The sequence below is a fragment of the Leucopleurus acutus genome (assembly GCF_964270905.1).
Source record: "Leucopleurus acutus genome assembly, chromosome: 2".
Classification (NCBI taxonomy): Eukaryota; Metazoa; Chordata; class Mammalia; order Artiodactyla; family Delphinidae; genus Leucopleurus; species Leucopleurus acutus.
Window position 1 is genome coordinate 181,352,242 of NC_139143.1, and position 26,414 is coordinate 181,378,655.

At 58.8% G+C, this 26,414-nt stretch overlaps 2 protein-coding genes across 9 annotated transcripts; one reads left to right on the plus strand and one right to left on the minus strand.

Annotated features, from left to right (window-relative positions):
* Positions 1-317: 317 nt before the first annotated feature.
* On the minus strand, positions 318-12,315 carry LOC309958725 (chloride channel protein ClC-Ka; the record flags this gene model as incomplete). Of its 3 annotated transcripts, none has more annotated exons than XM_082834839.1 (19): positions 318-737; positions 1,218-1,304; positions 2,065-2,145; positions 2,296-2,384; positions 4,050-4,183; positions 5,054-5,267; positions 5,630-5,740; positions 5,910-5,979; positions 6,444-6,617; positions 6,878-6,962; positions 7,509-7,610; positions 7,722-7,806; positions 8,176-8,301; positions 8,840-8,918; positions 9,011-9,088; positions 9,430-9,569; positions 10,550-10,678; positions 11,429-11,557; positions 12,216-12,315. In XM_082834839.1, 19 exons carry the CDS (start codon positions 12,313-12,315, stop codon positions 690-692), a joined length of 2,061 nt encoding a protein of 686 aa, XP_082690965.1. In that variant the 3' UTR covers positions 318-689. The 3 variants fall into 3 exon arrangements, with proteins under 3 accessions (XP_082690965.1, XP_082690964.1, XP_082690966.1); XM_082834838.1 differs by having other exon boundaries at positions 2,065-2,148; XM_082834840.1 differs by lacking the exon at positions 10,550-10,678 and having other exon boundaries at positions 2,065-2,148.
* Positions 12,316-17,405: 5,090 nt separating this feature from the next.
* HSPB7 (heat shock protein family B (small) member 7) lies at positions 17,406-19,532 on the plus strand (the record flags this gene model as incomplete). 6 transcript variants are annotated; one of them, XM_082856759.1, is made up of 3 exons in its annotated part: positions 17,406-17,586; positions 18,044-18,189; positions 19,353-19,532. In XM_082856759.1, 3 exons carry the CDS (start codon positions 17,406-17,408, stop codon positions 19,530-19,532), a joined length of 507 nt encoding a protein of 168 aa, XP_082712885.1. The 6 variants fall into 6 exon arrangements, with proteins under 6 accessions (XP_082712885.1, XP_082712888.1, XP_082712886.1 ...); XM_082856762.1 differs by having other exon boundaries at positions 18,044-18,174; XM_082856760.1 differs by having other exon boundaries at positions 18,056-18,189.
* Between the last annotated feature and the right edge of the window lie 6,882 nt (positions 19,533-26,414).

Genomic DNA, 26,414 nt, shown 5'->3' on the forward strand with positions numbered 1-26,414 from the left:
CTCAGCCAAGGAGGAGGCTGAGGCTGCTGGAGTGAGGGAAACTGGGCCACAGGGTCGTGCTCACACATGACGACAGGCATCATAAGACCTGGCGGGAACCTGCTTCCATAACTCTCTGCCAGGAAGGGGGACATGAGGAGGCGTGGGAAACCAGGCCCCAGGCCTGCAAGGCCCACATGACCACCAGGGGGCCCCCAAGAGCTCACTCAGGGCCGGCGAATGTGGCCTTGCTGAGGTGGCAAGATAACACCCTGGATGCTGAGATGAGGGACAGACGGCTCTGGCAATCAGCTTTATTTTTTCTCAGGAGCCTCCGGTTGGGAGGCATACAACCCTCAGAGGGCACCTCTGCGTGCCCTTGGCGACAGAATATCCCAATGTCTTCATTCGTGAATTTGATCCTTTCATGGAGCACCCACCATATGCTGGTTTTCTGCTGTCTTGCGTTCTGAGTTCTGTCCAGAGGGGGATTTGTCCTTCAAGGCAGGTAGCACTTGTTTCATGGAGAATGGGACGTGGTGACTATGGGGCCTCTTCAGTGCTAGCTTAGCTGCCTACTTCGCCGAAGAGTTGAGCTGGGCTGGAGGGGAGGGGTGCGTTATGATGGGGGGGGGGAGAGAGGCAGGGTCTCTGCCCCATCTCCTTCACCAGGGCAGCTGAGGGGCCCTGTTTCATCTTGCCAGGCTGGCTCACTTTGGGGCCGGAGGGTTTGTCAGGTTGGAAATTGCTTTCTTCAACTAGAACAGAGAACAGAGTGGGGAGGATGTAGAGGAGATTGCAAGTGGGGGGCGCCAGTATAGTTTGACTCCCCTAAGGGTTGATTCTGGAGTGAATTTTAGAGCCAGTGCCTCCCTATTGCATAGATCAGATCATTGAGGCCCAGAGAATGGCAGGGCTGGCCACAAAATAAGGTAGAGGTAGCTGGACCAAGTGGCTGGCTACTCTGGGCCAGGAAGTGAGGCTCATCAGAATCCCATGAGGCCCCTCCAAGTTTTTTTTTTTTTTGGCCACGCTGTGCGGCATGTGGGATCTTAGTTCCCCGACCAGGGAACGAACCCACGCCCCCTGCAGTGGAAGAGCAGAATCTTAACCACAGGACCACCAGGGAAGTCCCAAGGCCCCTCCAAATTTGATGGCAGAATTTTGGTGCCCCCCCACCTCCCCAGCCTGTTCGAGCATGGCTCCTCCCCTTTGCTCCACCCTCGGGACCATGGTACCTCCACCCAAGACACGAAGCCCACAGCTCTGCCCTGAGACGTCACGAAGAGGAACTGAAGGTTCAACAGCTCGAAGAGGTTGTGTGCCTGCAGGGGGGGCGGTTAGGAAACACTGGAGGATAGGTGGCACCGACCCGAACCCTCTGGCTTCAGTTTCTTCCTAGCTTGGCAGCTTTGAGCAGAGGTGAAGGCCCGGGCCAGGCTCTGTCCCAGTGGTGCCCACTCCACCTTGTTTCTGAGCCTGGGAGGGCTGGACAGCTGTGATGGTGGGTGGGAGACCAAGACCTGGGCCTGCAATGTCCAATGTGACCACCAGGGGTCCCCAGAGTCCACACAAGGGACTAGTGGAAAGGACCCGTTTTTCAGCATCATCTGGCATCATCCACTGGCACAGAGGGGTTGGGGCCACCCTTAGGTCCCCAACCTGCTTCTGTCCCTCCATGACCCATGTGCCAGGCTCTGTGCTTGCAGGGGGGAGGGGATCAGCATTCAGAGTGATTAAGTACTTTGCCCAAGATCACACAGGCAGAATGTGGTAGACCTGAAATTGAAACCCATGTGTGCCTTGATGAAAAGACATATTTTTAACCACTGTTTCTTTCCATCCAGAATCTTCTGGTTCCCAAGCTCTCCCTCTTCCCTAGTCTCTGCATCATCCCAACAGCCCTGGAACTGAGAGACAGAGAGGGCAGGAACTGCATGCCCATTCCACAGGTGAGGAAGCAGGCCCAGGAGGAACAGAAAGCCACACAGCATGTCCGGGAAGCTGGAGCCAAGTTTCCCTCTCAGGCTCTTCCCCTCTATCCCAGGGCCCCTGTCTGCCCACAGCGAAAAATTTCCCCATTACCTGGTGCAGGGAGGTCTCCGGGGACAGCTTCAGGGTCACTGGCTCCATGGGGCAGCCCCCAGCCAAGATGTCCTGCAGACACTGCTGGGGATGGGGGAAGGGTTATGGGGGCCTGGGACAGCTCCCCCTTCCCCAGGCAGCCCCTCTCAAACCACAGGCTATCAGCTGGCCACTCCCCTCACAACCCTGCTGACTCCCCATCCTCTACTCACACCTCATATGAGCACTCACCTGGTGTCCTGGAACCCGGGAGGGTGGCTCAGCCTGGAGGGCCTGCACCAGGTGTGCCCTTTGCACGGTGCCCACCAGTATCTGAGACTCTGGACAAGTGGAGAGGGAGAGGAAAAAAGCCACATTATGAAAAAGGAACTTACGTTTACTGGACTGCTACGATGTGCCAAGAACTATGCTGGGTGTTCTCATGACTCTCGGGAACATACAGCACCTATGGGTCAGGAACTATTATCACCCATTTTACAGGAGAGGAAACCGAGGCTCAGAGGCACAGAGAGGTTAGTTGTCTTGCCCAAGGTCACTCAGCTTCTGAAGTGGAGGAGTGGTAGCTGAGGGTGGCCAGGTAAGGCTGCCAGGGGGCCGGGAGGTAACCTGCCCACCCCAGGATGCCCCACCTGGCAGGGCCTCAAGGCAGGAGCAGGTCTGGGACACCTGCATGAAACTGTCTGTGCGTCAGGGCTGGGCTTTGCCCCTCATTTCCCACAGGAAGTTGCACTGGCTCAGCCCAGTGAAGGCATGAACCTGGAAGGCCGCCATGTCCTGAGGTCCTCCTGTGTGCTGGAGGCCTGGCGAGCCTCACTCCAGGGTATCACTGGAGTCTGCAGGTATTTAGCTTTGAGGGACAGCCTGATAGTTTTGATTTTTGTCCAGTAAAATAAAAACTTTACAACTGGACATACAAAGGCTCCCTGTTTAAAAACAAAAACAATTAAAGCTATTTCTTGGATGACCAGCAGGGTCCCACAGGCTGGGCCTGTGCTGGTTGGGAACTCTTTGCTTCCTGTGGCTCTAAGGGTAGAAGTGGAGTCTGTCTTGTTCTAGCAGGGGGGTGAAGCTTCTTGAGGGGTCACCCATGTGCAGGTATTTTCAAGTGTGATATTTGGCGTGTTCTGTGGGATAATGTTATAGGTGTCCCAATTTGGGTGGGGAGAAGGGCCTGGCCTTTGGGATGAGAACCTCTGACAACTCTGTCCTCCCTATTTTCCAGATGTGGCAAACTGCAGTTCATAGAGCTTAAGGGATTTACTACAGTTCTGCTGCTCATAAATAGCTTTATGCCTCTTGGGGTAGGTATGGGGATGACCCATACGGTTGTGCAGGTTACTCACTGCACAAGATACCTGCCCAAAGGACAAGTGGGGATCAAAATCCGGCTGTGCTATGCTGCCAAGTGTGCATTTTGTTTCATTTGCACAAAGGGGACATATGGGCTGACAGTGGCCCTGAGTGGGGCATGGCTGTCCCCTCCCTACCCCCCAGCTTATCTTTCCCACTCATACTGTATTTGTCCTAGAGGGAAATGATGCTCTAGCTAGGTCCTCTCCCAAAATTCAGCTTATGTGTCTTTTAACAAGGGCCCCCACTCATTTTTCTCTAAAAGGATGTCTTTCTCATGGCAACAGGGTTGAGGGAGGTGACTCAGTTGGGGAATGCCTGAAGGGGAGACTGAGGGAAGGAGCCTTCTGGGAGGCCCTAGTAGTGTTCCCATCATCCTACTGTAGGATGTAAGTAGGACTAAGCTCCGCAAGTAGGATGGCTATTACCTCCATTTTACCAATGAGGAAACTGAGGCTCGGAGAGGTGAAGTGACTTGCCCAAGGTCACACAGTTGCAGAGCTCGGTTTTGGATCCAGGTGCCTGATAGGTACAATGCCCTGCTTACCCATTCCTGGGCCTGACCCTCCCAGGTCCAAGAGGAAGGTAGAGGGAATGCCTCCTCCCCATTCGTGCTCCCCCTTCCTGTCGGGCACCTGTGCTCTCCACCAGGGGGTACTCGGCAGTGTCTGTGGAGGTCACGACCTTGACCACCTCCTCCTGCGGTGTGTCCTTGGCCAGCGTGGTGATGGTACAGTTCATGAAGTGCTCCACAATTACATGGTGAGAGCTGGGGCAGAGGGATGCTCCCATCAGGTCCTGGGGTGGGGGGTTATCCAGACCCCTGGACAAGCTGGGGCGAGCCGGGAGGAGTTTTGCCGGTTCTTCAGTGTGGGCAGGGTCTAAGAGATTCCTGGGATGAACAGCTCCTAGCACCCCAAGGTAGGGAGGGAGGAACCTGGGGACCAGCTGGCCTATGCCCTCTGGACCCCTATCTCCCCCTAGACCAGCTCTACTTTGACCTGTTTTATTCAGAAGCCGTCGCTGGAGAATTTCATTTGAAGAAAAGTTTTATGGCATAAAGGGAAAAAAGAGCTTTAAAGTTTGAAAATCACGGGAGTAACCACCCCCATTTAACAGATGGGGAAACTGAGTCTGGAGAAGGGGGCAACTTGCACATGTTTGGAGCTGGACCTTGGACCCAGGGCTCTCAGAGCCTCTTAGTCCTGCTTCTCTGGGGACAGAGGCTGCTTGGCCCTGTCTGGTTGAGTCAGGACCTCAAAGCTCGTTTCCATTGCAGTATTCCAGTCCCACCTCCAGCTCCCAACGCCCCAGTGAGGACAGCAGAGCAGGAGCAGGGGGAGGGGTGGGGCCTCCCAGAGCTGGCGCTGACTCTCTGTGTGACCTGGAGCAAGACGTGGCACCTCTCTGAGCCCCACTTTCTGACAAATGGGCAATATCTGTCCTACTGTTGTGGAGACCGACTGATGACCAGTAAGACACTGAGGCCAAGGACTCCCCCAAGGTCACACAGGGAGCTGGCGAGAATGGAGACTAGGGAGCAGCCATGTGTCGGCCCCTCCCACGCTCACCCATGTCCAAGGTCAGCCCACCCAGACACCATCACCTCAGTCAGCCAGCCTGAGCAGACGCCGCTCACCTGATTTTTCGGCACCGGATCCACGGAAGGTATGGCAGTCTCTTGACAATGATGGTGCCGTCATAGAAGGAAGGCTGGCAGCTCTGGGCGATGGCGTTGGCCGCCAGCACCGCCATCAGCACAGGAAGTGCATGCACGATCTGGCCAGTCAGCTCGAAGGCCAGCAATGCTGTGGAGATGGTGTGGGTCACAGCCCCTGAGAAAGCCGCAGCCCCTGCAGGGGGCAGAGCCAGGGAGGGGGCTCAGGCCAGGAGACAGCTTCATGCAAAGGGCAAGGCTGCTGTGACTATGGCCATGGGCTGGGGTGGGAATTGTCCAGAGGCCACACATTGGCCACTGTTGGAAGTGCCCTATGCCTGGGCTTGGTGAGGGAAAGAGCAGTAAGGAAGAAGGGGCACCAGGGACATGACAGGAGCTGGAAAAAGTAATGGAGGCTAAGGGGAAGGGCTCAGGGAAGGGTGGGGCTCATTGGGAGGCTAATGACCTCCCCATGCCCTGCAGAGCTACTGGCTGATTCTCCGGGTCCAGCCCAGACCCACAATGTTTGCCCGTCCGGTGGGAACCCGGTTTACTCACCTGCCAGGGCATACCCCCCAGGCATGATGGGGTTGGTGACACCTCCAGCCATGATGCCCTCTGGGAAGGCAACAGAGAGGGCCTCCCCTATGAGGCGCCCGATGGCAGCTCCTGGTCGCAGATTTAGGGTGAGGGCAGGGAGGCAGGCTGACCCAGTCCCCACAGCCCTCCATCCCTGGGGATCAACCTCAGTACCATCCTGGGGAGGTGGGTGGACCAGGAGCCATGGCCCTGACCCGCTAACCCTGAGTCTCTCAGACCCTCAACACCCCAGACTCACCAAAGATAAATATGGGCATGAAGTACCCAGCGGGCATGGGGATCGTGGTCGCCAGAATTATCATCCAGAACTGTGGGTGGTGGGAACCGAGGGGGCAGAGGTTAGAGGCAGCTGGACAAGAGTAGGCAAGGGAGGGACAAGACAGGGGGCAGGGGGGTTTCCCAGGGAGAAGGAGGATGCCCAGGCACATGCCCATCGCCAGTATCTGGTGTGAGGGAAGGTGTGCCCAGGGGAAGGATCCCCACCCTGGCAAAGTGCCTACTGTGTGCCTGGCACTGTGCCAGGGACTCTCCTTTCTTCCCTCTCAACCTTCCTTGATGTAAGCACAGTAACTAGCCCGTTCTAAAGACGAGGAAACTGAGGCTCAGAGAGCTGAAGCAACTTGCCCAGGACCACACAGCGGGCAGAGGTCAGGCCAGGGAGTCTGCATGAAGGCCTAGGCCCTGCGCTATGTACATGCTGTGGGAAGGTACCCCATCCCACCCAAGGCTGGCCTCAGCTCTGCGCACATCCCTGGGGGCCCCGGGAGCCCACCTTCATAACCAGGAAGAAGGCGAGGGTCCCAAAGATGGTGAACTGCGGGTGGTACCATTCGAACCATAGGTTCTGTGGGTCGGGCTCCGAGGGCCAGGGTGGGGACGAGTTCCGGGTCATCAGCGCCCACGAGTTATTGTCGAACAGTGAGTCCAGATGCTCCCTCATGGACAGCTGGAGAAGGGGGCAGCTTGGAGTTCTGCGTGAGGGCCGGGCAGCAGTCCCTGCCACCCCCACCCCCCCCCACTGCCTGACCCTGCCTCAAATCCTCATCTGCCACTTCCTGTTGGGGGGAGACCTTGGGAAGGGCTCTGGCCCTCTTGGAGCTGCACAGCCATCCCCTTATAGGCGTTGTGGGGATTGAGATGATGGGCACAAGTTGGACAACGACTGGGCATTCCCCCCTCTGGCCACCCCAGCTCAGCACCCCTTACCCGAGAAGCCATGAAGCGGCCCACGCCAGGGGGATAGGTGATGGAGGCGAGAACCAAGGCCGCCAGAGCGGAATACAGAGGCTTGCTGTGGGGTGGGGGCGGAGGGCCAGCTCCAGTGCCAGCCGTCCTCTTCCCCTCCCCCCACCCCACGGAGCGGGCCGCCACCCTGCTGGCTGACGCTGAGGCAGGGACGGGAGAAAGAAGCACAGGAGCAGGGGACGGGTGGGGGTCAGCCCCACACCGCTCGGGTAAGCAGGGGTCGGGGCTGATAGGAGAGCTTGGGACACAGGCGGGCTGCCCGCCAGGCAGGTGGGACCAGGGCAGGACCGGCCAAGGTGGAGGAGGGCTGATTCTGAAATGCCAACTCCAGGGGGCAGACAAGGTTGGGAAGGAGAGGGGGCTCAGTAAGGGGCCTGGGGCTCCACGGGGAAGTAGGGGTTCAGTGAGGGGGAGGGAGGTTAGTGAGGGCGGGAGGGCTCAAATATTGGGGTTGGGAGCCTAGTAAGTGGGGGAGCAGTTACTATGGGGACCTGGACAGGGGTGTTAGTGAGGGGTGGGGATCTCCATATAAGGCTCAGGAGAGTCTAGGGGCATCACCCTGTGGGGTCCCTGGCCCCCATTCAGAGCCCACCTGGTGGCCAGCAGTTTGGAGAGGACCCGATTGGTCTTGACAAAGCCGAGGAACGTTCGCTGACAGAAGAGGTAAGCACAGCTCAGGATGCCACAGATGGCCCTGCGGGGGGGGGGAGGGGAGTCCAGAGCCCCTCGCCAGAACCGAGGGCAGCAGTTCAGGCTGGGGGAGGCCCCCAGTTGGGCTCCTGAGGGGCTAGAGTCATCCACTCACCCCAGCGCCACAAAAAAGAAGATCTCTGGCAGGTCAAAGGGGACGTCTACCCGGAAACTGGTCTTGTAGAGGGAGGTGATGGTCTCTGGGAAAGGAGGGGAGTGGGGATCAGGGACCACACTCCTACCCCAGCCAAACCGAAGGCTCAGAATTAACAGGCAGGAGTGGAGGTGCTGCCACGTCCTGCCCCCAAATACCCTTTCCCTGGCCCTGCCTCCCCCTTCTACCCTCGGGGCTCCCATCCTTCATGCCCAATCCAGGTCAATTCGTTTCCACACTTGTAGAAGGAGGGGAGCGGAGAGGAAGAAGAGAAGAGACAGGAGAAAGGAGGGAGGAGGGAGAGGAAGGGGAGGAGGAGGGAAAAGGGAAGAGAGAGGGGAGAAGGGAGGGGAGGGGGGAGGAGGGAGGAGGGAGGGAAGGCGGGGCAGGGGGCAGGGTCTAGGGCGGGGCTCACCCTGCTCGCTGTTGAAGACAGCCAGGAGGCGGAACATGAAGGCCCCACAGGTGGCAGCGAAGAAGCCCCTCCAGTAATCCCAGACCGAGAAGTGGGAGGACATGACCTCGATGCTGAACAGGACGCCTGGGGGCAACACTGAGCTTCGACAGACACCACCACGCCCATCCCAGCGCCCTGACCACTCCCGTTCTGCTCTCCCACAGCCCGAACAGACAGGGCCACCCCTTCTCTTTGGTCCTGAGCTGAGGGGAGAGGAGGGCAGGGCGGGAGCCCCCTGCCCAGGGAACAGGCTTGTAGGCGCTCCTCTCGGCCATCCCAAACCTTACAACAGCCTTTGGGGTGGGGACGATTACAATCCCCATTTTACAGATGAGGAAATGAGGCTGAGGACAGAACTCACGGGCCCAGGGTCACGCAAGGCGAGCTGAGTTTCAAACCCAAGTCTGTCTAATGTGACCGTGAAGCATCTCGACGCCCACCCCCACCTCCACCCTGGGGCGGCTCTGCCCTCCCGGGAAGACTGAAGTAACAACCAAGACCAGATTAGCCGCCATCCTCCCTGCGGGTTCCTCCACTGGGCGGAGGAGCGAGCTGGTCAGTCCGCCAGGGGAGGGACTGGGGGTCGGGGGTGGGAGCCCGGGGTGCAGGGGGAGGGCCTCACCGCTGAAGGGCGCTGCGAACACTGTGGCCACGCCCACCGCCGCCGCCGCCACCAGCATTTCGTTTTGCTTGCTCTTGTTCTGGGGGGATCCGGAGTCTCGCGCTGAGAGTCAGCCCCCGCCCTCCCCTCCGTCTCTTTCCTCCAAGGAGGGGGGGCCCATGAGCCCCTTACCTCAGACTCCCCAATGGCCTTGGTGCGCAGGCGGCCCAGGTAGGCAGCGATCATCACAGACAGGTGCACGAAGGGGCCCTGCCAGAGGAGGTGTGCGCACAGGGCACAGGGTCCGCCCCTTGGGGGGAGCCGGGGCCCTTGCTCCTCTCCTTCCTCCCGCTCCGGGCCCAGGGTTGGGGGTAGAGGGAGCCTCATCCAGAGACAGCTCGGCCGTCCCACCCACTCCCTATGCCTCCATCTCCCCAGTTCCTTTGTCATACTCTGGGGACCTGGCCTGTCTCCTCCCCAAGACTGAGCCCTGCGAAGGCAGGCCCTGGCCTGAGCTCCCCCTGACCTAGCTTCGGTGGGGACGGAGAAAAGGCAGAGGGGGCAGGAGGGCAGGGTGGGACGGGGTGGGGTGCTCTCATGCCCGTCCATACCACTTTGCCCAGGAAGATGGTGCTGCCCGTGGCCAGGGTGCAGGTGAGGCCCACCACCTTGGCCCCGAAGTTCTTGATATCCAGGTAGTCCTCCAAGACCACGCCCGACAGGATGGTCTTCAGCTCCGGAATTCCAGAACCTTGGCAGGGGATGGATGGACGGGGGGGGGGGGGGGGGGGGGGGGGGGGGTAGGGAGGAAGAGAAGGGACGATATCTAGATAAACCCTTATCGCTTTACCCTGCACAGGGCTTCACATCATGATCTCATCAGCTCTCCTAAACCCTGTGAGTTAGGATTCCTAAACTCATTTTGCAGATGAGGAAGCTGCCGGTCAGAGAGGGGATGTGAATTGCCTACGTTCTTCCAGCTGGTCCTGCCAGTCAGCTATTGCAGGATTGGGGGAACCTAGGAGAGAATCTCAGGCCACCCAGATGCATCCCTGCAGCTCCCCTGTGCGGCTGGCCTGGAGCTGAAAGCAGAGCTGAGAGGCCTGGAAGAGATGCGCCCCTCCGTGAGCCCCTCCCTGGGGAGCCATGGTGCCGGCCCAGAGGAGCCCTCAGAAAGGGAGCAGAGCCAACAGTGACCCGAGTCAAGCAAGATCTGTCCTTCTAGGGCTTCCCTGGTGGCGCAGTGGTTAAGAATCCGCCTGCCAATGCAAGGGACACGGGTTCGAGCCCTGATCCGGGAAGATCCCACATGCCGCGGAGCAACTAAGCCCATGCGCCACAACTACTGAGCCCACATGCCACAACTACTGAAGCCTGCGTGCCTAGAGCCCGTGCTCCGCAACAAGAGAAGCCATGACAATGAGAAGCCCGAGCACCGCAACGAAGAGTAGCCCCCGCTCACTGCAACTAGAGAAAGCCCGCACGCAGCAACGAAGACCCAACACAGCCAAAAATAAATAAATAAATTTATTAAAAAAAAAGATCTGTCCTTCTCACTGTGTGACTTCAGGCAACTTACACAACTCTTCTGAGCCTGGCTTCTCTGGCTGTGAAGTGGGGTTACTGTTTCCTGCCTCCCCCCATCAGGAGCCCCGAAGGACAGGAAAAGGCTTTGGGCAGTGGGCACCGCGGGGCAAGGCAAACAGGTGAATGGTGGGGCTATGGGCTTACCTCCCGAGAAGGGCGTGATGCTCTGGGAAAAGCCTGAGGAGAAGGAGACCAGGGCCACAGGGTACACGGTCCAGGAGAGATACCGGAGTAGGTGGCTGTCCCCAATCTCCCGGTACAGCCACTTGTGTGCTGGGGACAGCTGGGAGTCAGGGAGCCATCCACGGGCTCTGCCGCCCTCAGGCGCCCACTTGCTGGCCAGGAAATGGAGGCTCAGAGGGCGGTGGCCCAGGACCACCCAGTAAGTGGCAGATCCCCAAGAGGAGGCAAGAGTAGGACTCTGGATCACATCCCAGTGTTGCCACTCCCTAGCTGAGTGACCTTTTGCAAGCCATTCAACATCTCTGAGCCTCTGTTTCCCCATCTGTCAAATGGGCTCTCAGATGAGGTCTGGTGCATGGCAGGTCCTCGTAATGCCACCTGAGCAAGTCTCCCAGAGAAGGTGTGTTAGACACTTCCTGCCCCGTGCCCCCTCTTCCAGGGAGACCTCAGGGTGGAGAGAGCCTGCCGAAGCATGGGGAGAGAACGTTCTATGCCTGGTGGTCTAGACAAGTGTTCTCCCCCCCAGTTACTGAGCTGAGAGCAAGGAGGGAGGAGAAGGGAGCAGGGGCGGCAGGAAGCGGTGGGCATAGAGCTCAGAGGAAGAAGGACTATTTGGTCTTTCACTCATTGGGCAGATGAGGAGACTGAGGCCCAGAGAGGGGCAGGAGCCTGCCCAGGGTCACACAGCAAGTCAAGAGCAAAGCCAGGACCAGACCCAGGCCTCCTCCCCACCCAGAGCCCTCCCCCACCCCCGCTGCACCTGGCGGCCCATCTGGCATCCCGAAAGCGTGCTCGAAAGCCCCGGGTCCAGAGCAGGCGTGCATGCCGGGGAGGGGTTACCTCGGACCACACGGCCGACCGTGAAGCTCATGGTGTAGCTGATCAGGGCCATGAGCACCCCGAGGGTCATCAGGAAGTACCAGTCCTCACCCATGCGGAACAGCTTCTGCTTCAACCACTCGAGGCCACCTGGGGCAGGGGCATTGGGTGGTAGCCCAGGGCCCAGTGAGGGCACGGGGCGGGGGCGGGGGGCAGGGGCTGTGTGGGGCTGGGGCCAGGTGGTCTAATCCAGGGAAGCTGGGAGGGGGCTCTGCCTCACGTGAGAGACAGCAGGATTTGTGCAAGTGAAGGTGGCAGCACGGTGGGTGCCAGGCCTATTGGCCCCGCCAGGAGGGAGCCTTTGACCTACCCGCCCTCCCCACCCCTGCCCCTTCCTGAGGTACTTATGGAAGAATGACAGAGGGGGCAGGGTGTGGAGGGAGAGCTGGAAACTACACTTTCTCCAGCATCTCCGCAGGGGACATAGCTTAGAGGACACGAGAGTCTAGAGAGACTGCTCTGTTGTCCGAGGACTGGTGGGGCTGTCCTGGTGTCAGGCCAGAGAGCACCCACTGGGCCCCTAGCAAGGTCCCCGGCGGAGTGATCAGGCCTGGGGGCTGCATTCCCAAAAGGCAGAGAGCAGACCTCTAGCACATCTGTCCCACAGACTGGCAGACAGATCCCCACCCTCCCTGCCGCCCAGGATGGGGGCAGCTCTTGGGCTCCAAGGTGGGTGGGGAGGCGGACCCGGGGAGGGTGATGTCCCGAGGAGTTTTCGACAGGGAGCGGAAGGGAACCTAGCTGTCACCTCGGATGCCTCGGCGGATGCGGGGACACGGGCCCCATAGCTCCTGAAGTGTCACAGGATTCCCCGAGGAGCCCTCACGAAGTCCTACCAGCTCCTCCATCAGGCCCCTGAGGGAGTGGACAGGCAGACGGACCCTTGGTGAGCTGCTCCAATGCCCTTACCCAGCCACTGGGCCCTTCCAATATCTACTTCCCAGATAGAAGAGAAAGGTGGCATTTTCAGGAGGGGACGTGGGTCTGGTGTGCCTTCCTTCCTGAGGGGGTGACCCCGAGGGTGCGAGTGTGTGTGTTAATGTTTAGGATGAGGGCAGTGGTTCCTAGCTGTCCCCTACATGTCCAGCAGCAGGTTGATCAAGGCCGCACCCCAGGCTCAGAGCCCCCTTCCCCATCCTGTGGCTGCCACTCCTACCCTCCCTGGACGCTTGTCTGCTCCCACTGCTCAGAGCAGTCTCCTTGCCCAGGGGAGTCACTGTCTCACTGTGGGGTCCCCATGGACCACTCTGACTCCCCATGCCCATCCCTGAGCCTCCAACCCCTCGGCTCAGGCCAGAGTCAGGAAAACCCCAGGCCCAGAAGGAGAAGCCGTGAGGGTCCAAAGGAGGTGCTGGCTCCCTGCCCCCCAGCTTCCTGCTCCTGCCCTGCCTGCCCTGGTCCTGGCAGGTTCCATCCAAGTCCCTGCCCCAGCTCTGCACCCGGCGGCCCCTCACCTTTGTCAGTCCGCTCTGCTGTGGCCCCAGCCAGCCCTCCTCTGACAGAGACTCCTTTGCTTGCAGCTCAGGTGCACCTGGACAGGTGTGTGTTCCACCAATCAACATCCTGGCCCCCCCTCCTCCTCGCCCCACCCCGCCGGGGTTTACCCTGGCCATTAAGAATGTCCTTGACAAACCAACTGGAACTGCCCCGGCCAGCTGAGTGGTGCAGGCCAGAGCAGCCAGGAGGGACGAGGGGCAGGGGCTCCCCAACCTACCAGAGCCACACAGAGGCGGGTGGCACCCAACCCAGCTACCGGCTGGGGTACACAGGGCCTGGGAGGGGGAAGCTCATGACACAGCAGGATGGTGAGGGGTCACCTGCAGGAGCTGAAGGTCAGGGCCCTGGGTTCTCAGAGCTGGGCATGGGAGGGGTTTGAAAGAGCAGAGAAGGAAGAGGAGAAGGACCCATAGGGGAGGGGTGCTATTACTGCACCTTTGCTATATGCCAGGCACTGTGCTCAACCCTCCTCCAAATCAGTGAGTGCTCAGAGAGGTGGGCAGTATTAGGCCATTTTAAAGAAATGGAGTTTCAGAACTTCCCTGGTGGTCCAGTGGGTAAGACTCCACGCTCCCAGTGCAGGGGGCCAGGGTTTGCTCCCTGGTCACGGAACTAGATCCCGCATGCATGCCACAACTAAGAAGTCCGCACGTTGCAACTAAAGATCCCACGTGCCACAACAAAGATTCTGAGTGCCACAACTAAGACACGGCCCGGCCAAAATAAAGGAATAAGTAATAAATAAATAAATGAATATTTAAATAAAGAAACGGAGCTTCGGAGAATTGAGGCTGCTTGCTTGCCCAGGGTCACAGAGGCTGAGGCACAAAGTCAAAAGTTCCATCCAGGTTTGCCTGACTCCAAAGGCTTCACACCTCTCCGAGGTCCTGCCTTGAAGACCTGCCTTGCTCAGAGCTGGGGAGGGGGCCGACGAGCTGGAGCGAGGGAAGGGAATTGGGCTAGATCCTCATGTCCAGACCCTCCAGTCTGAGAAGACTGCCTCAAACCACAGCACCCAATGGGCAGTGGCTCTGCTTGGGGCTTCTACGTAAATGCCACAGACCCTGTCCCACCCGAACGGAATGTAGGAACATGCACACTAGGTCTGGAACCCAGTTCATCCTCCCAGCACCCTTGCGGGTCAGGCACAGTATCACCATTTTGCAGATAATAAGGGAGGATCAGAGAGGTGCAGTCACTCGTCTAAGGTCACAAAGCAGAGGCTGAACCCAGACTTCGATTCTGTGGCTCTCCCTCTTCCCAGAGCTCCTCCAGCACCTCCTCCAGCCTTCAGGGCAAGGGTTTGGGCACAAAGCAGAGGATTTGTGCCTGATACCACTTTTAGAAGATTTGGGCAAGAGATCTGGGACAACACCCGCCCCCCGCTCCCCGCTCTTCCAGACAAAGCCCCCTTTCTGAAAATCATGATGGCCCTTCAATGACTTGTTAAAATCCTGAGGCCCTGAGCCACCCTCTGCCCCTAGATGTCAGCCAAGTTACTCCCAACTGGGAGCACGTGTGTGTTGTGAGCGGTGGGCTGTGGGCTTGCTGCTCTGCATGGACCTGGGCCCACCGTTGCCTCGGCTGCCCCAACCTGTGTACAGTAACAGGATAACTGGCCGCCCTGTTGACATCCCAAACCCGTCTCTGGTCTCGGGCAGCTGCTCGCTCCAACTCATAGCCGGCATCGGCCAGCCAGCCAGCACCGCACGTCCACACCCTCACCTCCGGCCCTGTGAGCATCAGGAGACTGGGAAGAGGGAAGCAAAGGGACATGGTGCTGGTGGCAAGTCCCTCCCAAAGCCATTTCCCCCTCATGCCAGCCCCCAGCTTCTCCCTCTCCCGCATCAAGCAGCGAAGGGTGAGAGCTTGATGCCCGAGCAGCTCTCCCATCCCTAATGGGTCCTTCAGCACTCGGAGCCTCAGTTTCCCCTTCTGTCCAATGAGGGGAGCCTGAGAGCCATGGCGGCAGGGCCCTATCTCTGCCTCGTTCATCACGAGTCCCCCAGAGCCTCAACGGTGCCCAGCACATAGCAGGTGTTCAGCAGATACCTGCTGAGTGATGAGTGGTTTCCGAACACTGGCCTGTGGGCTGGCTGAGTGGGGACCTGATGGGAGCCGATTCCTGGTCCCTTCCCTAGACCCCAGATCAGAATCTTGGGGTACATGAGAAGAGTCTGTGTTTGTTGAAAGTCCCTCCAAGTGGTTGGGGTGCGCTGGCAGGTATGGGATTCAAGGCATTGGATCATCTCTGAAGCTCCTTCTGTCCCTGGGATCTGAAAGGAGAGACATGTACAGAGACAGGGGAACGGCCTTGATGACTCTTCAGGGTCCCTCCCGGCCATTGAAGTCAGTGGATCCAGTGCATGTGTGGGTGATGCCTTAGGGATGGGGTAAGCGGGGGGGGGGGGGGGGGGGGGGGAATGGTGGGCGGGGGTGGGTAATGAGATCTGCCGTCCAGGAGCAGTGACTCAGGCCCTCAGCACCGTGACCTTGTGTCTGCATTTAGCCACTGGCTCCTGTTTCCCTGGCGGGTGGCAGGCTTCTTGGTCCCCCACCCCCACCCCACCCTCTTTCCACCTCACCTCAGTGCTGGTAACTTCCTGGCAGCCCTACTGGAACCCCGTCGGCCAGGATGGGTGACACAAGCCAGGCAGGAATCTCCACTAGACAGACCGACAGACCCCTTTGGCTCCAGCCACCGCCCTGACCCCACTTCACGGACTACCGGCACCAGTGGTTACCCGTGTTGATGGGCCCCCCCGCCCACCGCCGCAGGGAGGAAGTGTTGTGGGAGCCAGAGAAAAGAGAAACAGTCCCTACCTTCAGGAGCCCCCAATCTAACGGGGAGACAGGCGAACCCCTAACCCAGGGAACTGCCAGTCTGATAGGGGAGAGAGGACCCAGGAGGACCATGTCACACTCAGGTGCTGGGGTAGGCAAAGGCAGTTGGTACAGCGGGCATCTGGGCAGGCCCCCCTGCGTGGGCTGCAGCAATCAGAGAGGGCTCCATGGAGGAGGAGGAACCGGAGCTGATCTGGGAAGGAAGGGCAGGATTTGGAGGGGGGAGCAGAGGTCCCACACTGCAACTTGGGCAGCAGAGGACCCCCGGCCTCCCAGAACGGCCTACCCTGCTTCATCCCCTGGTCCCGCATGATCTGTGCATGGGCAGAGGTATTTCTCAGGGGCGTTCGGGACCAGACTTTCTCCATACACGAGTGTTCAGGCCACCCTGGCCTCCTGGAGGGTTTGGATCAGATAAGACAGGGTTCAAATCCCAGCTCTGCCACTTGTTCGTGTGCAAGCCCCAGGCTCTCTGTGAGGCTCCGTTTCTCTATCTATAAAATGGGAATACCATCTCCTTCCTGAGCCGTGCGGGGATCAAATGAGGCCATGCTGGAGAGCTCACAGCCAGGAGCCGGTGCTCAGCAGGCACCTCAGAAGTCAGAGCTAGAATGATTGTCTTGCGGAAGTCTCCTTTACCTCTGACTAAGACCCTGCCCGCTGCCACCCCCAGCATCTCCTCTGAGCTGGAGGTCAAGCAGACATTTCCTGGGAACATAACCTTCTATATTGTTAAGGACCATTACTAAATTATCTGCTCTCCTCCCCTGAGTCCAGGCCCAAGCCCCAGCCCGGCCTCAGCTTTCTCCTCTTGGGTCCCGAAATGCTCCAGAGTTGGGAGGTGGGGGGTGGGGAGGGAGGTAAGCATGAAATCTGGGTCCCCGTGGGAGCTGGCAGGGGAACAGCTGCACATTCTATACCCCCCTCCGGGGCTGTCTCAGTCCTTCCTAAGAGATGGCTGTGAACATTATCTGCCCTGAGGGAGGGAACCCCTCGCCTCACACAGGGGTCCAGCAGGTGGGGGTCCTCCATGCACCCCTGACCTCCTGACCTTGCATCTCCCACTCTCCCCAGAGCCAGGGGCTTGGGCCTTTCTGCCCTGATCACCCACACCTAGATCCCTCTCCCCAAGGGCTGGAACTCTGGGGGAGAGGGGATGGAGAGAGAGAAAACCCTGTCCTCAAGGAGCTTGCAATCTGGTGGGGGAGACACAGAAACACGGAACACACACAAGGTCCTGAGGTGGGCCCAGGGGTCTGAGTGGTGAGGGGACAGCATGGGTCCCCACCTCGTTGCCGTGGGAGGCTCCAGGGCTGGAGTTATCGGCCTGGAATGCCAGGCAGTGAGCTCAGCCTCCTGGGCCTGCCTGTGTTGGACTGTCAGCAGGGCCGTCTCACTGGAGAAGATTTCCAGCCCCTCTGGGCCACCGAGAGGACTAAATTTAGCTGGTAGACAAGGGGCTGGCCCCGCGCCCAGGGACGGTCGGGCCTTATAAAGCGGCGGCCGCCGGGGCCCGGCACGCTCCCTCCGAGCCTGCTGCCCACGCGCCCTCCTGTGCACCCTGCCCACTGGCCAGGGCCCGGCCGCCCGCCCGTGGATGAGCCACAGGACCTCCTCCACCTTCAGAGCGGAGAGAAGCTTCCATTCTTCCTCCTCCTCCTCCTCAGCCTCCCACACCCTTCCCGCCCAGGAGCCGCCCATGGAGAAGGCGTTGAGCATGTTCTCCGAGGATTTCGGCAGCTTCATGCGGCCCCACTCGGAGCCCCTGGCCTTCCCAGGCAAGTCCTCCGTGGGGAGGGGAGGCGCCCAGGGAGGGGACACCTGCTCCAGCGCACCCCCCGCCGTGGCTGCAGCTGCCAAGCTGCTGGGAGCAGGTGCCGTACAGCTGCCGCCGCGGGTGACCACCAGGACAGATGCGGCCACAGAGACAGATGTGGCCGTGAGAATAGGCAGGCCTTCAAGAAACAGCTCTGGCCTGGGGCTCAGCTACACGCACCCCTACTCCAGGCCTGGGGTGGGTCACTACAGACATATACACACACCGCCCCACCTGTGCTGGGTAAGGCCCCACCCCCCAGGCAGAAAAGGTGTGCTGCAAGAGGGCGGGTGGCAGGGAGGGTGGCAGCTACGGCTGAGGGGGAGCTCAGGCCCGGGCGGCCAGCCCCTTCCCTCCGGAGGGGGAGCCGGAGACCTGGGTTCTGAGTGCCAGCCCGCCCGCTGCTCTGCTTACGGCAGCCCTCCCCACAGCCCGTCCCGGGGGGCAGGGCAACATCAAGACCCTGGGAGATGCCTATGAGTTTGCTGTGGATGTGAGCGACTTCTCACCTGAAGACATCATCGTCACCACCTCCAACAACAACATCGAGGTGCGAGCTGAGAAGGTGAGCCCGCTCCCTGCCCTCAGACCCTGGGCCCCACGCCTGTACCCTCTGCCCCGTGTCCCCACTCATCCTGGGACCCCGCACCCTGCCCAGTACCCCCCAACCCCCAGGACAAACTAGAGGCCTCGCTCCTGTAGCTGGTGGGCCACGGGACCCCCGTTACTGCCTCTCTCTGCACCAGGCTCCCAGATGCTTTCTTCCGGAGTCCAAGGCAGCTGAGGAAGCCACAGGGGATGCGGGAGGGGGAGAGGGATGCTGCAGGAGGTGAGAAGGGAGATGAGAGGAGGGAGATCGTGGCTGAGGCAGGATAGCCCTTCCTGTGGGCATCTGGAGAGGTGGGGGGCTCGCTGGACCCCCACCTCTGGACCCCTGAATTAGGCCCAAGGTTGCAGAGGCCCTGCACTTCAGGGTCACACACACCCCAAACCCCACACTCCCTCCACGCACAGGTCTCAGGGTCACTTGGTCACTAGGGTTTCTGAGTCCCAGCTCCCAGGAGGCCTGCACCCTGGAGGAGGGTGTGGCCCTGGCTGCACAGGGATGCTGCCCCCAGCGGGCCAGAGCCACTGCTGCTCCTTAGGGAAGAGGCTCGGCCCAAGGCTGCCTCTGGATCCCCCTTGGCCTGGCTTTCTCCCCTGAGCACAGGAGGCTGGATGCCCGAGGGGCGCCTCTCAGGGAAGCCAAGGACTGTGCGCACCAGGACCAGTGGGCAGCACGTGCCAGCCCTGCCACCCTCACCAGTGACTCAGCCGCCCCAGGCTCCTCTGGACACTATGTGCTGGCTGAGTCACGCAGGAGGGGCCGCCGGCCGAGCCCTGATGGTAGACACCGTGTATCCGGGTATCCAAGAGGGCTCAGCTCTGCTCTGTGCCACCTCCTTGCTGCTCAGGAGCCCCAGATTCTGCCACTGAGTCTCTTCCCCATCTGAGCTCCCCCACCAAGCCCTTGCCTCTCCCCCAGGACCACTGAGCTCCTCTAAGCACCTCGGCACCTGTCCCTGCTCAGCCCTGGCCAGCCCCTAGACCGGGCCTCTGCACCTGAGAGCAGAACCCCTCGGCACAGGGGGCCCGGCTGGGGTTAGACTGGGGAGCAGGGGCTGTGGCTTGGCGTGAGCAGGACAAGGGTGGGGGGCAGCCTGCCCTGACCCACTACCCCTTCCCCAGCTGGCAGCTGACGGCACGGTCATGAACACCTTTGCTCACAAGTGCCAACTGCCGGAGGACGTGGACCCCACGTCGGTGACCTCGGCCCTGAGGGAGGACGGCAGCCTCACCATCCGGGCTCGGCGCCAACCACACACGGAGCACGTCCAGCAGATCTTCCGGACCGAGATAAAAATCTGAGGGCCTCCCACTCCCTTCCCCCAGCTCCCCCATCTTCTCCCCCACTGGCCGGCCAGAGTGGCTCTCCTGACCCCCTCATGACAGCTTCCGGGACATCTCAGCCCAGGTTCAGGCCCTGACACCTCAACCCCAGACCCCAGGTGGGTCACCCCCTCCAAATGTGGCCTTCTGCTCTACCCAGGGCAGGCCAGGGACCCCCTTGCTTCACCCGTGGCGCCCAGATTCCAGATATGGCCTCGTTCACTTAATCCAGAATAAAGGGATTGGGATGGAGAACAGGAGATCCCGAAGAAGCCAGTCTGGGGAAGCGGGATTGGGACAGGCAGGATCTCTGGGCAAATAATCTGCAGGACAGACAGACAAATTCTGATCTATGGAGTCTCTGCAGGGCAGGGGCAGGGGGACTGGGGACCTGGGCACCTGGGACCCCCTTGGCTAAGGGGAGCGGGAGAGGCAGAGGGAGATCACAGGCAGAGGTGCCCAGCTAAAGTGAACTGCCCGGGCACAAGGAGGCCAGAGACAGCCATGATGGTCTGCTTCCCCTATGCTGCCCTCCAAGCCCCGAACCAGCTGCCAGGCTGTCTGCCCACAAGGTGCCCCAGCCAGCCAGCTGTGCCAGCGCAGGGCCACATTGTGTCTGTATATAGATGGGGTTTTTCCAATACAGCTGATTCGTGATAAACTGTGTGAACAGTCTGTTACCTGCTCATATGCCCCCAGGTAAGCCTGGGCCAAGGGGTGGGACTAATCCTTCTCCCTCCCACCCAGAGACCTGGGCTCCCGGGGCTGCCTCCACTGCAGACAGCTTACCCAGCAGAGGAAGCATGCATGGGGCTTTGGGTCCTCAAGGTAGGACCCCAGCTTCCTGCCAACCTTCCCCTGTGGCCATTCACCTCCCCCATCCTGTCCTCTATAATCCGCGAAGCTATAGGCTTGGTGTGTGTATACCACACACACACACACACACACACACACACAAACAGGCGTACACACATGCACGTGCACACGTGCACACTTATCTTTGTCCTTCAAATACTGAACATTACCACTGGTTAAAGCCAAATTCGGAACGTTCTAAAATCAGATTTGCAATCTCCATCCTTCTCAATGGGGACGGAGTCTGAACAGCTGAGCGCCCAGCTTAACCTCTGATGGCTGGATGTGAACCCACAATGTCAGAAGCTGCTCTCAAACTACCCTCCCAGCCCTCCGTGCAATGGGGGGTAGTTCTCCTTATTCTGCCTCTCAGCCTGTGCACCCTGTGCCCACAGTTTCCTGCTAGAGAATGTCCTAATCACAGGAAGAGTCCCCACCCCAGTTCCCTCCCAGTCTCCAGTCCAAGGCAAGGACCTCCCGTCTGCCTTCATTCTGGGGAGCCCCAACTGCCCCCCGTGACCCTGGCTCAGTCTCCCACATACAGAAGCAGGGGTGATGGGTAAGGGTGGTTCCCAGTTAGTCGGGGCCCCTGGAGCAAGTGACAAGGCCAGCCTCGGCCCTCTGCACCTCTTTGGTCAGTGTTCTGTAAGGTGCCCTCTCACCCCTGCCATTCTGGGGCCCTTAGGAAATGACTCGGGGTGGGGGGCGCAGAGGAGGGTTCTGGCATTGTACCCTGCACACACAATAAACAACAGAATCATGGACTTCTGGAGAACACCCGCCTGAAGTTCTCAAACTTGGGATGGGGCTGGAGGCAGCAGAGTGCGAAGGCCGGGGATGAACAGACATACCTTTCTTGAGATTTGGGGGCAGGAGTGGTAGCTCAAGCAAAGTTCAAGACCTCACAGAAATGTGGGTGTCCTTCGGCCCCCTCCTTTGGCTCCCAGGCCCACCAGGGCAATAATCTGGGAATTATTTCTCTGAAAAACCTTGCATCGCCTTCTCTTCCAACTGCCAACCCCTGCTACTACCTGCCAGGCACTGTCCCAGGCACAGGGACACCAAAGTTGGGCCAGCTGCACTGGGTTGCTCTTGAAGCCTATCTCGTACCAGATGGGTTCTGACGACCAGAGAGGCCGAGTGACTAGCCTAGAGTCACACAGCCCCAGGGGCATAGCCCGGCTGAAACCTGGCTGGGAAGCTGACTGGTTCAGGGAGTCTGAGTACCCTTTGGAGGGACAGACACACACACGCCGAGGGGCTACTGAAATCGGAGTTCCTCCGCGGAGCTCCTCCGCGCAGCTCTGTGCAGGCGGGAGGAGGGGAGGGAAGCGGGGGCGCGGTATTTCCAGCCTCCGTGACTCACTGATTCCACTGGGCTATTTGCAGCCCGACACTCATCGGCGAGGAGTTGGGGGGAGGAGCCGGACCAGCTTTCCCCCTCCCTCGACCCCCACTTGGGGTCAGGCTCACCTTGGCGTCCCGACCCCAGTGGCGTCCCTCCCTGGGCCGGGCTGGCAGGAAGCTGGGCTGGGAAAGGGGGCATTTCCTTAAGTCACCAGTGGGGCCGAATACTCCCCACCCCGCAGGCCCCAGCAGCCCCCTCCCCAGATCCCGGTTTTAGAGGATAAGGGCTGCGCCGCGGACAGAGCGGCCGCTGGAGACTAGGCACGTCTAGAGTGAAGGTGCCCTCCTGCCAAGGTGACCCTGCGGAAGAGGAGGGCGGGGACGTGGGGACTGCAGGCTTTCTTTCGCTGGCTCCGCCCCCTGGCGCCTGGGCTGGCCGCCACGCTTTGTCTCCACTGGCCCCCCACACTTTCTAGGCTAAATATAGGCCTGGCTGTGGGCCCTGGGCCCCGCCCCCGCCCCGTGAAGAATGATTATAGCAGCCCCATCCACTGAGCACCTAGTGTGTGCCAAACACATGCTCATCCCCACAACAATCACAAACGCAAGGTAGGTACCAAGGAGGACAGGAGGTTCAGAGAGGTCAAGCAACTGGCCCAAGGTCACCCAGCTTAGAAGTGGTATGGCTGGAATTTGAATCATTGTCTGTGACTCTAGAAGGTCCTCTGCTGGGTCACCCCAGATCAGTCCCCCACCACCAAAGGGCCGAGGCAGCTCCCCTGCTCCCTTCCTGTATAGGGAAGGGGAACTCCTACATCTTAGAGCTTTTGGAGTGGGGGTGGGCAGGAGGCCGAGGCGGTTGAAAAGATGCAGCCTTCTAGGGCTAGGGACCTGCAAGAAGGTCCAGGTCAGGTGGTGCCAGAGGGGTGTGGAGGACTTAGGAGGTTCCATCACTTTCAAAGTTCTAGCCCAGGCCAAAAGCCTCCTCCTCCAGAAAGCCCTCCAGAGCTACCAGCTTGGAGTCACAGACAGAGCCCAAGAACCCTAGGTCCAAAACTTGTCTTTAAAAGAAGCTCAAATTCAGATGAAAGGAGCACATGCCTGGGAGTGAGGGCAGACCCTGAGGCTTGGTTGGCCAGCCCTGTGTCCTCTAGGAGTTATTCCAAACTCCTCATGGTTTGATGGTGGGACCTAGGCCCAGGGAGGGGTAGAATCTTGCCCAGGGTCACACAGCAAGTCAGTGGCAGAGATGAGGTGAAGACCCAGGACTCTAGAACTGCAGGCCAGAGCTTCTCTACCAGACCAACCCCCCAGCCCCAGGCCACCCTTCCCTGACTCACCTCCAACATTGTACCCCTCCATCTCCCCCCTGCCTCCATCCTCTTCCCAGTCTGCCTTGGATCCCAGTTCTGCCATGGCAGAAGATGCCTTATTCTGCCCTCCTGCTCCCAAGCCTGGCATGGGAAAGGAGCCAAGTCAATGTTTGTAGAATGTTTTTAAAAGCTAAGAAGCCTCAGTGGAGGGTGGAGGGTCAATTGCGGACTCTGGAGTCACACCGCCTGGCTTCAAGTCTTGGCTCTGCTGCTCCTGAGCTTTGTGATCTTGAGTAAGTAACTTAACCTCTCTGTGCCTCCGCTGCACCATAAAATGGTGCTTAATAGGATCTATCTGCTGTGGTTGTTCTGTAATTCACTTAAGGGGCTTGGCACATGGTGGTTGACTCTAGCCCACATATGCCATGCATTGAAAATGCCCAAAAGGGCTCATTTAGAGCCCTGTTATTTCATTTAGATTTGGATCCTGACACCCCCAGTTCACCCACACTGTCTCTGACTCCATCAAGACCAAGACTTGGGGGACTTCCCTGGCGGCACAGTGGTTAAGACTCTGTGCTACCACTGCAGGGGGCCCAGGTTCAATCCCTGGTCAGGGAACTGGATCCCACATGCATGCCACAACTAAGAGTTCTCGTGACGCAACTAAGTAGCCCGCGAGCCACAACTAAGGAGCCCTCCTACTGCAACTAAGGAAGACCTCCTGCTGCAACTAAGGAGCCTGCCTGCTGCAACTAAGACCTGGTGCAACCAAATAAATAAATTAAAAAAGAAAAAAGACCAAGACTTGGGCTGGTAGGGCAGAGGAGCTGCCCTGTACCTGGGGTCTTCTTTCCAGGAAAAGCAGGTGAGGCGGAGCTAAAAGGTATGTTCCCCAGGGTCCTCTCAGAAGACCTGTCTGGGTCCTGGGGGTAGAGGTGGGGGAGAAAAGCACCTGGAAGCCTTAATTTCGCATCACAAACAAAGATCAAGTAACCCCCTCCCAGGGCTGCTGTGAGCAACCAGAGAGAGATGGTGTTTTAGTATAAGCTCGATAAATGCTAAGCTCCTGTTAAAATCCCTGTGCTTGTTTTCTGAACAGGGAAAACCAAGCTTCCACCCTCTGGCTCTGCCCTCAAACAAGAGAGGGTCCTGAGGGGCATGGTGACTTGAGTCGGCTAGCAGGAGCCTCTGGGCAGGGGAGGAGGTGTTGTTTACAGTCAGCACAGCTGGCCTGGGGCTCACCCTGGGCAGCCAGCCAGGCCAGTCCTGAGCTCTGAGGCCCTCCAGGGCCTGGACCCAGGGTCAACCTTCCATGGGAGCCTGAGGGCTGCTAGACCGGGTGGGGGCCCTCTGAGGTGCCTCCCTGAAGGGCACAAAGCGAGGCTGCTGGCCCCAGGGAGCCAGAGAGGAGCGAGCAGGACAGCAAATCTGCCCCTTCATCCCCCCGTTCCTTCCTTCCTTCCTTCCTTCCTTCCTCCCTCACTCCCTCTCTTCCTTACTTCTTTCCTTCCCACACAATTCTTGACCACCTATTATGTACCAGGCACTTTTAGGGCATTGGGGACATAGTCCTGATTAGGCATAACTGCCAACCTGGAAACACATTCACTGATTCACACATTCCACTCACTGGTTCAGTAAAGTCTTTCATCTCTTTGTTGATTCATTCTCTCAACAGTTTTTCAGTAAATTCCTGCAGTATTGTGGGTAGGTAAAGCTCGGAGGGCGAACTACCTCCATTTCAACCCTGGCTCTGCCACTTATTATCTGTGTGACCGTGGGCCAGTTGCTTAACCTACCCGAGCCTCAGTTTCCACATTTGTAAAATGGGACAGCACCTCACAGGACTGTGGTGAAGAGACTGAGCTGTTCTCCTGCACCTGCGTACCCCCAGCTCAGTGAGGGCCTCACTCACGTGTTCGACCCCCAAACACTCCCTACACACTGCCAGGCCCTAGGCTGGGTCCTCGGAGAATGTTCATTCTTCCTTCCTTCACTCATTCAACACACATGAACAGAGCACCTACAGCATAGCACAGGGTTATGATGCTATGACTACATAGTCACACTGCTTGGGATTGGGATTTGGGCTCTGCCTCTTTCTAGTTGGTGACCTTGGGCAAATCATTTCATCTCTCTGTGCCTCAGTTTCTCCACCTGTAAAACGGCAACAAAAATTATACGCACCTCCTGGGTCTAGTGTGAGAAGAACTGAGGTGGTGCATATAAAAATATCAGTAGTTATTTTTCTAGATGAGAGGGATTCTGGTTAGAATGAAAGTCTGGCTTCTGAAAACTTGACCACACCAGATGGCTAGCCCCATGGCGCCGGCCCCTCGGCGCGCAGGTTCCCGCCCTCCCACCCAGACCAGGGGGTGGTGCCTCCATTCTGATGATAGGGCGACACCTACTGGCGCAAAGCTAGACCCGCAGCCCCACACTTTTCCTTGTGGGTCTCAAACTCCCTTTGCAGCGACGTCTTTGGGCTTTTCTAGTACAGTGATTCTCAGCAGGGGGAGGAAAGAGGAGGTGGGTAAATGTGGTCCAGACTATTCTCTCACCACCTCCCTAATCCAGACTATCACCCCCTTTGCCTGGATTAAGGTGCAGCCTCCTCAACTTCCTCCCCTGCCTTCCTATCCCAGCGCAAGAGCTAAGGAATTTTTTTAAAGGTAGGTCATGTTGCTGTCTGCTCACAATTTCCAACGATCCCCATCTCAGAATAAAATAAAAAGACCTCGGGAATTCCTGGCGGTCCGGTGGTTAGGACTCCGTGCTCTCACTGCGGGGGGCCCAGGTTCGGTCCCTGATGGGGGAATTAAGATCCCACAAGCCACGCAGCGCTGCCCAAAAAACAAACAAAAACCAAAGACCTCATTGTGGACTGCAAGGCCTCACGTGATATGGTCCCTGTCACTTCTCTGGCCTCTCTGTTTCGAGTGTGTACATGCATTGTCTCCCCCAGCTGGAGGATAAGCTCCTTCATGGCAGGGCCTTGTCTGTCTATCACTGCTCCATCCCAGGGTCTAGCCCAGAGAGTAGCACACAGTGGGTGCCCAACAAATACTTGGTGAGTGAATGAATACTCCAGCCAGACTGAATAACTTTGGTCCTTCTCCTTGGAACACTCCCCACCCCGGCCCCCTTGCCTTTGTATGACTCACTCACTGGTCAGATTTTAGTTTAGATGCCACTTCCTGCAGGAAGCCCTCCTTGATCTTCCTCCCTAATGGGCTGGGCATCCTCCTCCAGCACCAACATCATTCTCTGTGCCCTTACTGTTGCACTTACCAGAAGCTATTGCAATAGTCACCTTCTTCTTGCCTCCCCCACCAGGCTGTGA